General features: G+C 46.0%; 1 protein-coding gene across 2 annotated transcripts in view; it reads right to left on the reverse strand.

Moving 5' to 3' along the window:
- Window positions 1-923: 923 nt before the first annotated feature.
- LOC307074932 (FERM, ARHGEF and pleckstrin domain-containing protein 1-like) overlaps window positions 924-12,916 on the reverse strand; it is an 81,562-nt gene continuing 69,569 nt past the window's right edge. For both annotated transcript variants that reach the window (XM_079735346.1, XM_079735345.1), the window contains exons 17-28: window positions 10,161-10,242; window positions 9,853-9,914; window positions 9,164-9,339; window positions 7,914-8,044; window positions 7,491-7,559; window positions 6,719-6,808; window positions 6,128-6,210; window positions 5,065-5,174; window positions 4,180-4,340; window positions 3,346-3,453; window positions 2,674-2,825; window positions 924-2,428 (exon numbers count right to left, since the gene is read on the reverse strand). In XM_079735346.1, the coding sequence (XP_079591472.1) occupies window positions 2,353-2,428; window positions 2,674-2,825; window positions 3,346-3,453; window positions 4,180-4,340; window positions 5,065-5,174; window positions 6,128-6,210; window positions 6,719-6,808; window positions 7,491-7,559; window positions 7,914-8,044; window positions 9,164-9,339; window positions 9,853-9,914; window positions 10,161-10,242 (1,300 nt within the window). In that variant the 3' untranslated portion in view covers window positions 924-2,352. The remainder of the gene's footprint in view (window positions 2,429-2,673; window positions 2,826-3,345; window positions 3,454-4,179; window positions 4,341-5,064; window positions 5,175-6,127; window positions 6,211-6,718; window positions 6,809-7,490; window positions 7,560-7,913; window positions 8,045-9,163; window positions 9,340-9,852; window positions 9,915-10,160; window positions 10,243-12,916) is intronic.

The following is a 12,916-nucleotide window of genomic DNA, read 5'->3' on the forward strand; positions in this document are numbered from 1 at the left end:
GAGTGGACACACACACACACACACACACACACACACACACACCCTGGGGCCTATGGCAGTGAGAAGAGAAGAGTGCAACACTGTAGGCCTACATTAAATTCATCATCAGTATTCTTTCTCACTTTCAGGTACACATAGGCTTTTCTCATTAGAGTTTACTTCCTGATGCCAACCCTCTCCATTAATCCAGGATTGGGACCGGCCCCTAGTTGAGTTGGGTACCATATCATGAATTTATTTGATAAAATTCGAAAAGCAAGAACATAGATAAAAAAAGCCATCAATGAATTCCTTTTTCAAGATTGTTTTAGGGATTTCCTCTCATATTTTCTTTTACTAAAATTGAACTCCCACCATGATCAAATAGTAAACCAAAAATCCCGGGTATATAATCAAGCATGTCGACTGACATTATCTGTAGAGGTGGTTATGGCTAGCGGTTTGAGTAACACTAATCTACAAAGACTAGCGTGCGTCAGGGCCGATGACCATTGGTTAGGAAACCCTTGTGCTGAATGGGATTGGGCCAGCCCAGTGTCAATCGGGCCGCTGTTCAACTGGTTTCATGGGCCGGTCAGACCAATATAGAAATAAAAAAAAAAGTGTCGGGACTGTCGGCCCACCGGGAAAATGCCCGGTATGCCCGATGGCCAGTCCGTCCCTGATCGGATAGATTGACTGATTTCTACGATAATTACTCGTAGAAAACGAGCAGCCTCGGCACTGCCCGTTGCCTGCTGCCGAGGCAGTGGTGCCTCAGCGCGGGCAGTGGGGCTCCGGCGGAAGACAATCGCGGGCAACAATCCCTTTCTCCATGTCACAGTTCAGTCTACTTCAGATTGATGTGGAAGTGGGAGAACCAGAGTACAGTACGAGTACAGTTGTAAGTAAAGATTAAGTAATACAATAGGTGAGGCATAACATCTCTTTAATCTGTGGTATGGTTTAATTTTTTCTACATATGTATTTGAAACAGGCATCCAGACACTCGAGAGATGAGTCGAAATTTGGCACAGAGGAACACTGGAATCTCCGACGGCAGCAAAACGTTTTTGCCCTCTAAAGAAGAAACAACAAAAATCAAGACCGAATACACACAAAGTGCAGTCGAGATAAAGTACATCCAGATAAAAGATAGAACCCGAGATAGACGATTTCACAGTGTATAAAAGTATCGCACAACATCACTGTATGAAAAACAACATATCAAACAGCTGTCCGACAAAAAAAATCATTATAAAGCTTGTCAAATGTACGCCCAAAAACTGGTACACATTTACTCAATATTCAAACACGGATTGTCATTTAAGCAAAATACTATGTATGTGTTTTACATGCACACAGTATTCCTGATAATCTTATTCAAGGTGTTTTATTTTTCATTTAGGCCATATTTACATCTTCATATTTCTACCAGGAACAAGTTTTGGCATGAAATATTGCAAAAGTACCAGTTAACGAGATGGTAGAAAATGTACAACATGACTACTTTAGTACTACAGAGTACTGTGCAGGGTTTTGCACTTAAATATCCTTTTTCTAGCATTGCGACAGGTGAATGAATTGGCTACAACATTTTACCGCAATTGTACTGGAAATTAAAAAATAATCATTGCTTTAGTTTGATATATATATATATAGACGGGATAAGCGACCCGATGTTTGCATTGTGCCGTTTTGCTACAAGTTTTACATTGTACAATTAAACATAAGCTAATGCTAACGCTTCAACATAACTTTATTTTTGGATAGTGTGACAATATCACCCCCCACGATCGGTACAAAAATAACTTTTCTTAGGTCATGAAAATACCAAGTAAAGTATGAGAAAACTGAAAATAAACCGCACAAAACCGTCGTCAGTCCCGGTGAGCTACATGGAAGCCCTCCTCGGGTACAGCAGTCAGGACACATCAACTCAGAAACGGCGGGCAAGACCGGGGAAGACCATGTGACAACGACAATCTTGTCACAGTGCTGCCACCCGCAGGGGAGACGGTGCAATTCAAATATAAAAAACAACGCAGCGGCTTGAGATTTCATGTGTTGCACAACTACAATTTAGATAGAGATTGACATTGGACACGTAGAAAATGAGCCCCATTGGACTCAAAACAATGTGTCTAAGACAAAGAGGAGAAAGGTGGTGGTGGTGGGGGAGGTGGGGGTGATATCCTGCTCCCCAGTCTCTGTGTCACCAGCGGGGACTGCTTTAGCAGCCGCAAAAACATACACAAGTTCCTTAAAACAAGCGGTGTGGCCGGTAGAGAGGGGTGGAATGAGAGAGAGACAGAGAGAGAGAGGTGGAAGGAGAGAGAGACAGAGACAGAGAGACGGAGAGAGAAGGCGGGGTCAGTACAAGTCCTTCCGGCTGGCGGTCAGGGTGCGGCTGGCAGAGTAGGTGGCGCTGCGGATCACCTCCATCCACCTGGGGAGACGAGGGCGTCAGGAGCATTGTTCAGAGGAACACAACAAACCAACAACTTTAACAATGCTCTCATCCAAAGGTTCAACTGAACCCTCAGCCATTTTAAAGTTGTGGATGTGTATCGTTTATTTGATGTGTATTTCTGATCCGACAAAGATCCAAAAACCAAGACACTACAGACAGACAGACAGAGAGAGGTAGACAGACAGACAGACAGACAGACAGACAGACGGGCGGAGGGCTACCTCTCGAAGGCGTACTCGCTCTCTGATCTGAAGTAGTACACGTGGGACTTGAAGTGCAGCTTGAACACATAGTCCTTGTGGATGTTCTCCGCCTCGGCGGGCACCGTCACGGAGTAGCCCAGCAGCGGGAGGCTGGCCAGGGGGTAGTCATCCTGCAGGCAGTAGTTGGAGGTTAGGTTAGCTTAGCCTAGCTTGGTTAGGCTTGCTAGAACATTGTGTAGGGAAAACTGTCGACAATATTGTGTATCTGCCTCCCCGCGCTTCGTTTTACCCTTGGAATGTATCTGATATATATATAATCCGCCTATAACGTCACCGTATCCAGTGTTAGTAGTTAGCTGTGCTTAGCTTGTGGCTGGGAACAAATTAGGCCTTCTTTCAATCCTGCCACTTAAATTGAATTCTATACTTTTTTTTTCTATTTGCGACTATTCAACAATTCTGCATTTTGCCGTATAGTTCACTATTTTTGATTATTGTATTTCGTATCCACTGATCGATTCCATCTTCTGTTGTAAAAGCTACTTGGCATAATAAGATGTAACGAGTGTGCACCTCGACACTTTGACCCACGTCACACAGTACCGCGAGGGGGCGTCTGGCCCTCGGTAGGAATCTGTAAGTGATGGCTGATTCATTAATGAGGGGTGAATGGGTGAAGGGATTGCTCACCAGGTGGGACTTGTAGAAGAAGAGACTGAAGCTGGTGAAGACCACCCAGAGCTTCTGCCAGCCGTTGCTGTTCTTGAACTTCCTCAGCAGGTTGCCTGACAGCTGGTTCTATGTACATATATTAAAGAGAGAAAGAGAGAATATCAGCAAATACACAAGTCTATGCACCGATCCGATACCATCACATGACTAGCTTATTTACTACACAGGCAAAGACGTGCACTGTTATGCTGCGTTCATTAACGGTCGAAGGTGGGAAGTCGGAATGGAAAAAGCGTAATCTTAGACCTACGTGCGCTCAAGCTACCAAGTAGGAAAAACATGGATGCTCACGCTTAACTACAAGAAAACAAATTTATTATTAGAATTATAGATGATAAATGTAAACTAGTTCTAGTTCTGAAAAAAATATTGTAGACAGGGAACGGACTATACATTGCTGTCATTGTAAGAGAACCCTTTAATAAGAACAAGTGCTATGAGTAGTTACAATGCTGTATTGGTATAAACAAAGTATCGGCCTATACTCAAGTTCATGAATCGGAATTGGTATCGGGAAGGAAAAAAAATGGTATCGGAACATCTTTACAAATTTGTGTTGTGTTTCCAATCGGTTTAAACCGGAAGTACCTACTGGCACCTTACAGGCTACTGCAGCTTATCGGCAAGGGCAGGGTAATCAGTTAGAATCTGCATCCTCACCGCTAGACGCCAACGTTGTTGCCTACTTTGCGTTTAAAGTGTTAAACATCCCGTACAACGACAAACTATACACTACATACCCACGTGCACACACACACACACACACACACACACACACACACACACACACACCTCCACGGCGACGCTGAAGTCCACCATGGACACGCTGGTGTTGCGGTGCCAGCACACGTGTACGGTGGTGTTGCCACGGTGACCCGGGCGCTCCAGGGAGGAACGCGATCCCGCCAGCTCCTCCTCAGATTCCTGCTCCCCGATGCCCTCGTCCTGGAGCTCTGGAGGACAGGAGGAGTAGGAGGGATGAGAAAGGAGGAGGTGGGAAGAGGGGAGAGGGAGGAGGGATGAGGGGAGGAGTTTTGTTAAAATACAGCACTTTATTTACCAATGTTTTGAACCGACTAACCGAAGTTGTTTGCACATGTGACTTCATGTGATTTTTTATTGTTGTGTATTTGAGGGCCTCGAAGTGCGCTACATAAATAATAATTTGTTCCTCTTTGATTTCAAATCTGGGAAAATACTTTACTAGGAATTCCCGTAATTTATGGAAAACTATTCTAGCAGACGGGAAAAGCAAGCGCGCAGAAAAGTAGTAGCACCCATAACCCTACTCCAACCCCAAATGCACTGGGAGCGGATCTATAGAACGCCCTAATAGGCGTCAGCTGCTGTTATAAAACCATGTTTACCAGAGGTAATTTGACCTGTCAGAGCCTCAGCAACAGGAACAGTGCTCACTTCAGTAAGGAGCTTACCTAATTACACAAGAGTTTTATAGTTACCACCTTGTCATTCAGCAGCACGCACGCAATGACAATCTCACACACCACTTGGCCAATGGTCAGTGTTGCCAGATTTGGCAGGAATTCTGGCCCAATCTGGCAACACTGCCTATATTGTTTTCAAAGCCTTTTTAACATATTTTGACAAAGAAATACCACACACACGCACACACACACACGTACAACCACACTAACAGACACACACACACACACTCACTGTCGGCGAGGCTGGAGGATAGCAGGTCAGACTGGGGGTCGCTGGTCTGCTCGGCGAGGTCCACCGCCATCCTGATGTCTTCCAGCCAGCGCTCCTTCTCCGCTGCCGAGCTGGGGAGAGAGACCACCGGTTAGGACCAGAGAGATAGGGAGGCGAGAGCCCACTGGTTAAGACCAGAGAGAGAGAGAGAGGGGCGAGAGACCACCGGTTAGGACCCAAGAAAGAGAGGGGGGCAAGAGACCACCGGTGTAGACCAGAGAGAGAGAGGGAGACACAGAGGGGAGAGAGAGAGCGAGAGGAGAGAGGAGAGGGTAGAAGAGAGAGAGCGAGCGAGCGAGAGAGGAGAGGGTAGAAGAGAGAGAGCGAGAGAGAGAGAGAGAGAGAGAGAGCGAGAGCGAGAGCGAGAGCGAGAGAGGGACGAGAGAGGCAGAGAAAAGCACAGAAGATAACAAAACATGGACAGATAGAGATAAACAAAGGCTAATATTAATCCTATTAAGTATTCACTATTTAGTGAAACCCAATCCAGATGAGAGAGCGAAAGAGGCAGAGAGGTCGCCATGCTTCAAGATAGGTTAGTGTCAAAAAGACGCTTATCAGCAGCAACGCCAATTAACCGTCCAACATCAACAACGGTGTCATGAAAGCAATTAGTGACACACACAACATAACGCCACATGGCAAGATTGATTTAGCAACAGCAGAGATCCATATTTCATGCGATCAACTCCGATCCTAGTCTCCCAGCTGTTGCTCTAAGCCTCCAGTAAGATGTTGTTCATGTGGATGACAGCCCACTCTAGTCCCCACATTGTCACTCTTCACTCAGCAGACGTGTCTTCAGTGCTTTTCTTTTGTGCGCACCACTCTTTTGTTCTCCCTGTTCATTACGCAAATGTTGATTTTGTGTGTGTGTCTGTGAATGTGTGTGAGTGTGTGTGTGTGCATGTAGTTGTATACCGTGCGTAGCCTCACTAATTGCATATTTGCCTCATTATTTGATCACTAGCTTTTCTGTTTTTGTGAGTGGGGGTGTGTGTCTACATGTTGTACGTGCGTGTACCTCGCTGCTACGACCACAGGCTGGCGCTGTCCAAAGAGGGTGAAGGAGTGAGGGACCCCCCACTCGTCCTCACTCTCTCTGACCTAGGGTAGAGAGAGAGAGAGAGAGAGAGAGAGAGAGAGAGAGAGAGAGAGAGAGAGAGAGAGAGAGAGAGAGAGAGAGAGAGAGAGAGAGACACACACACACACTCTCTTAATGCCACTTAAGTCCTTCCGCAGAGTTTTTGGTTAGTCGACTGCACCAACAAATTATGATGGAACGTTCTAGATGTTGCTATGGGAACGCAGACCCTCCTGTAATGTTAAATGTCTCCCAGTAAGCATGACGAGAAGTTTGAGGTAAACATAAGATGTTCAAAACAGTAAATCTCGGGAAAATCATAAAACCTATTGATGATTGGGTTTTTAAATTGCTTAAATGCTACCTTGTCACGGACATCGGAAAACCAGGACGAAAGATTCCCTGCTCTGAGGGGACCTTTGCATGTGTGTGTGACAGAAAATGTGTGTGTGTCATATATGTGTGTGTGTGTGTGTGTGTGTGTGTGTGTGTGTGTGTGTGTGTGTGTGTGTGTGTGTGTGTGTGTCTCACCGTCATGCCGTAGAGAGGCAGCTGTCCATGAACTTTGAACTGGTTGGCGTTGGTCATCCCACGGCTGGTGTACACCAAACAGTCGCTGAACTGGGAGAGGAAAAGGGAAGATGTTCATGAAGGGTTTAACACACAGAGCCACCATGTAACACAGGGGCATTCAGAACTTGAGGACGGGTAGAACGTGGAAAATGGAAAAAGAAAGAAAGAAAAATAGATAGAAAAAAACATTTACATTTAGGGAATTTAGCAGACGCTTTTAGCCAAAGCGACTTACAATAAGTACATTTGTCAGAAGATAGTGAAACAACAATATATCGCTGTCGGTTCAGTAAGGATGTTCATAGAACCAAGTGCCCAGCACTAACAATCACTAGGTTAATCCATTCCCCGTATCCAACAAAGATAGCTAGGATAAGACGCTACACAATAATAAGTACTATTTTTTAAGTGCCAGGCGTACAACATACAATAAGTGCGTACATTAAGTGCGAGGAAGTACAATATAAAATAGGTGCATACATTAAATGCCACGCAAGATAGAAAGAGTAATTGGCAAAGGAGACAAGGATAGAAAGAGAAATGAATTAGATGTTTGAATGAGGAGAGGAGCAGAGATATGGATCAGAGATAAGTGAAGGATTGATAGACAGGTGACGTGAGATAAACATAAGACATAACACGACCAACTGAACTTCACCCCAAATACACTCAAAGCTAAAGCAAAGGATTTGACCAATCAGGGTTAGGGTAGAGTAAAGTGACATCATACCAGGAAGAACATCCTCTGCTGGAGACCTTTTCCCGAGAGCTTGCTGAGAGATCCCAGCCTGATGAACTCCTGTTGGACAAACATGACAGCTGTTACTCACAAACAAACCACACATCAGCACTTCCCAGGGACATTGGACCTGGTCAATTGTTTCTGGATGTTACTATTTGGATGTAACGATCCTGTTGTAGGTGGAGGCTACCAACATGAAGATGATCCGACATTGGCATCGTTTCATTTTAATCCTACTTTAATTGTTCACTATACATTTTTTGTTTGTTACATTTATTAATACCCTTATGCTTAGCTTATTATTTGTATCTAGTCATTTCATCGTATTCCTGTCCTGACCGATTCATTCGTAGGTATTGTTCCTCTCTCCCTCTTTCTTCCACTCTCCCCCTCTCCCTCCCTCCCTCTCACCCGTCCGGGGATGGCCAGGTTGTCGATGCCCGTGAGGTCCTTCCTGAGCTCCAGAAGCTTCTGGAAGTTCTCCATCTTCATCATGGTCCCCTGCAGCTGGAGCACCATCTCAGAGATATCAGCCAGGGCGGCTGGAGAGAGAAGGAGGGGAGGGGGAGAGAGAGAAGGGGGACGGAGGGGGAGGAAGTATAATAGAGACAAAGATTTAAAATAACATCTTCAGACGTGAGGGGATGATGGATCTTGAGATTGGCTGGAGAATCTGAGCAGCGGGGGCGGTATTGCATTCGCCTTATTCGCATTGGGTTTTCTCAGGAGGGTGGCTGGCGTCACCCTTAGGGATAGGGTGAGTAGCTTGGCCATCCGTTAGGAACTTGGATTAGAGCCGCTGCTCCTCTGCTTAGAAAGGAGTTAGTTGAGGTGGTTTAGGCATCTGGTAAGGATGCCCACTGGGCGCCCCCCTAGGGAGGTGTTCCAGGCACGACCAGTGGGGAGGAGACCTCGGGGAAGACCCAGGACTAGGTGGAGGTGGATATCTCAAAACTGGCCTGGGAACGCCTCGGGATCCCCACGTCAGAGCTGGTTAATGTGGCCCGGGAAAGGGAAGTCTGGGGCCCCCTGCTGGAGCTGCTGCCCCCTCGACACGACTTATTTTGGGGTCTAAAAACTCATACTTCAGACTGAATTGAAAGGGTGACATCAACAGGCTCCAGTACACTGCATCACTATAACAGGCAGATAACAGCGCTCGATGACACCAGACCAGGGCACTGAGGACCTCACACACTGTAGCCCTCCAAGCCCAGCACAGTGCTTCAGTCTGGTCCGGGCTGGGGCAACACGCTGACTCAGTCTCTGGAGGACTGAGGGCCTTCTCGTACCCAGAGGTCCATGAACGGCTAAAAGGGCCGCACACTGGTCCTTAAGTCGCACCGCGGATCAGGGCGGATCTTGGGGTGCGTGCCGGCTGTAGCAGAGTAATATGGGCCCAACACCCACCTGACCCTCCACTGACACCCATAGATGCTCACTGGCACCCATCCACCCCATCTACTGGCACCCATTCTCCCAATCTATTGGCACCCATCCTCCCAATCTAGTGGCACCAATCTACTGGCACCCATCCTCCTCATCTACTGGCACCCATCCTTCCAATAGAGTGGCACCCATCTACTGGCACCCATCCTCCCGATCTAGTGGCACCCAGCCCGACCCAACACCTGATCCCCCCCCCCCAGAGTCCCACCTACCGCGGGAGTCCCTGAAGTCCTGGTGGGTGGGGGGGTAGTGCTTGCAGAGGCGCTCCAGCAGTAGCTTGTAGTGCAGCAGGCGGTGCAGCGGGCGCAGCAGGAAGACGTTGAGGGGCAGGTAGCAGGCCTTCTGCAGCTCAAAGTCCCCACACACAGCCTCCAGACGACAACTCGACCTGGGGCGGAGAGGGGGGAGGAGAAGGTGAGGGAGACCAACAGAGATAGATGCAGAAGGAGAGTGATTGAGTAAGAGACAGAGAGAGACAGAGACAGAGAGGGAAAAGAAAGGGAGGGAGGAATTGGAGATTGAAGGGGGAAGAGTAAAGGGTTTAGACAGTTAGAGGAAGTGAGCCAGACAGACAGAGACAGATTGGGAGAGAGAGAGTTGAAGAAAGATAGGGGGAGGGAGAAAGACGGAAGGATCGGGAGATGGGGACAGGGAGGAGAGAGAGAGATGAACATAAAGAAGAAAGGATGGATATGGAGAGAGAAAGAGGTAGAGAGAGAGAAGGAGAGGATAGAGAATGGACAGAAGAGAAGTTTCAGAGAAATGGTGAGGGATAGAGAAGATGAAGGGTGAGGTTTGGAGAGTGCTGGGTAAACGATATGTGTGGTAATGTATTTTCAGCACACTAAAGAGAAGAGAAACTGAAATGACCAGGAGAGGAGGAATGAGGTCAGTGTCTCACCTGCAGGCCCTCTCCAGCTCCACCAGACACTCAGGGTGCTTCTGGAGTTGAACCGTCAACTGCTGTAATAGACAAACAAACGCAGGGAACCCATTAATACTGCCAAGGTCAGGGGTTTGATTCCCTGGCTAGCTTAAGTGGTAGGACAAGGCATCAACACTGCTAGGTAGAGGGGTTCGATTCCCACTGGGGGGTACCCATTTTATGAAGTATATACTTACATACATGGTAAAGTCAGACGCTTTCAATGTTAGGGGCATACATAATACTACATGAATGTAATATAAAAAAAAGATTTAAGGAGTTACCTTCAGACCCTGGATGTTCTTGAGGAGAATGTCTCCAACCCTCTGGTAGTCTCCCTTAATGTGGGCATTGGAGCGACCCTCCCTGTCAGAGAGAAACACACATTATGGTCTCTGTGAGTGTCACCTTGCAGTACCTCAGATTCACCACAAGGTGTCAGAGAAGAGCAGGTTACTGTTACAATTGTCCAATAGCCACTCAGTAAATTTTCCTCAGTCCCTTGAGAACTGTCTCAGACTGTTATGAGGTGTGTGTGTGTGTGTGTGTGTGTGTGCCTACAAGCCCCTGAGAGAACTAAACCGTTCAGTTTTCTTCTTATAGCAATAACAGTAATAGGACATCCCATAAAGAGTGTGTGTGTGTTACGCCGTCTGGCTTTAATGGGGTTTATGTGTGAAAGTGTCTCAGGATCGTTTCCTAAGGGAATAATGAGCAGGGATTGTATTCAGTCTCATTAAAAAGGCTTTAAGAGACCAACTTCATATGAACACAAGAACCAAAAGAGTCCAGAGCTCACTCAGACACACATACTGTATGTCAGAGATGACCCATCCAGGCTCCATTACCATACCTCGCAGAGAAGAGAACAACAAAACCTTTTACTGTTGGCTCTCTGTCTGAGCTCAGACGTTTCCGTGGATACACATCTGATTCTGTACGTTTACCCAGCTGGTGAAAGATATTTGGATTTGTAGAATCCCCCTACATGAACGTTCTAATTTTACTGTAATTGGACAGATATTCAAAGACAGCAGCAGGATTAGTGTGCTGTCCTCTTCTACTTCAGCAATTTGCCCAAAGACAGTCTGAAGGCAAATTCTTCTTCACAGAAACTGTGAGCCTTCTATCCAACTGTGTGAAGGACGGCTTTGAAATGATGCTCACTGCCGCACAGGTTAGCTTAGAGCGGCTCTCCGGCTAGTTGCACGTCAGACACACAAATCAACCGTCGGACCATCCTTCTGGAGTCATGGTAGGTATTTCTCAGCCAAAGGCCAGCAACTATAGATATACCTTTCAGTGTTTCCCCCACGTTCACACAGCAGCGGCAATTTTCTCCGCCGCTGCAATAAAAATCCTTCTAATTATTATTATTTTTTTTACGTAGCTCCTTTTAGAAAATGTACAGCGCGTAACGTCAATTGCGCAGCACGCGGCACATCGTCACGTAACCAACATCAAAGAAGAAAAATACACAGCGAGTGTGGCAGTTGTTGGCAGTAGGCTACCCTACACGGTTGCAAAGTTACATTGATTCTAGCAGTAGCGAGTGACGCGGAAGATCGAAGAAAGAAGGAAAGAGTGAGCCAGACAGAGAGAGAGAGAGACAGACAGAGAGAGAGAGAGAGAGAGAAAGTAAGTTGCTAAAATGTGTCGCTACATGACCACCAGTGTTAAAAACCCTCTGAGCCCAATCATTTTATTGTATCTATAAACCGCAACCTCCGTGCCGTTTTTCCTCTAGTATTGTGTGTGTGTGTGTGTTTGTAGGCCTATGTGTGTGTGTGCGTGTTGTCGCTCTTTTTGGGATAGCAACCATGTTTAGTGTTTAAGCATTAGGCAAAAATCTGTAAATAAATTGTGCAAATTATATTTGCGTTGTGGCATTTTTTGTTTAAATATTACTATACAAAAATATAAAAATCTGTAAATGAAGACACAAAAGGCAAAGTTACAACACCAATAATCCCATCTACAGTAATACACAGGACTGTTACTGAATAGGATTTAAGTGCATATTCTCCTCTCAAAGTGCACCAGATTCATGCATTCCAATGTAAAGGGTACAAAAAATTTCGGCCGGGGGGGCATGTCCCCGGACCCCCGAGAGTGTTCGGGGACCACACCACCGCTGCTGAAAAAAATCCTGCGGGAAACACTGCCTTTCCTTTCAAACTACTGACAAATTGTGCGTGTGTGAATGAAAAGATCATCTTTTAGTTTAATCATCCTTCAATGATTCTGCGTCAACTAAATGCAGACTGAATTTCGATCAGTTGAAGAGTGACAAGCCAAAAGATCACCACTGTTACGACTGAAAGTAAAGGAAAAAGGGCAACTTCTTCAGAATAACACAATGTTCCTCCAGGCTGAGAACCATAGCCCAGATGTCCAGCAGCTGGTTTTTGCCCCCATCCATGTTGGATATGTTTTTAAGAAAAGAGTTGAGTCACGGGACCTGATGAGAACCACAATCTTTATTCTGGGAATCGCTTCTGGTTTCTTCCAACTCGTCTCGAGGCCACGATCAAAACAAGCCGATCCAGAGCCACTTTCTGTGTTCACAGACAGGAGTTACACTGCTGCATTACAGCCCCAACTACCTTTGGCTTCATTTACACCGTTTACATTTCTGTATAGTAAGAACTTTAAGACATCCTCTGCAATGAAGCTGGAGTAGAGACCCTCTTTGAAAAAAGATCCACAATTAAATTATAATTTCAAAATTAAATTATATTTAAATTATAATTTCAAAAATCCAAAAAACAATTATAATTTGAAAATGATATGATGAATTTCAACGTGAAGAGAACCAAGGTTCTCCCCAGAGAAATCATTTCCAATTATGGAAGACAACCAACTCGTCGGAAAAACGACCTCAAACTGATCACTGGTTCTGGTCCCTTACTGCACGACAAACAGGAAGTGAACCCCGCGTTGCGTGAACATCATTAAGGTCCTAACAGGGACGAGGTCTGAGGGCCTTACTGAGAACATTAAGGTCCTAACAGGGTAGAGGTGTGTCTGAGGGCACTGA

Source organism: Pollachius pollachius (assembly GCF_949987615.1).
Source record: "Pollachius pollachius genome assembly, chromosome: 4".
NCBI classification, from domain to species: domain Eukaryota; kingdom Metazoa; phylum Chordata; class Actinopteri; order Gadiformes; family Gadidae; genus Pollachius; species Pollachius pollachius.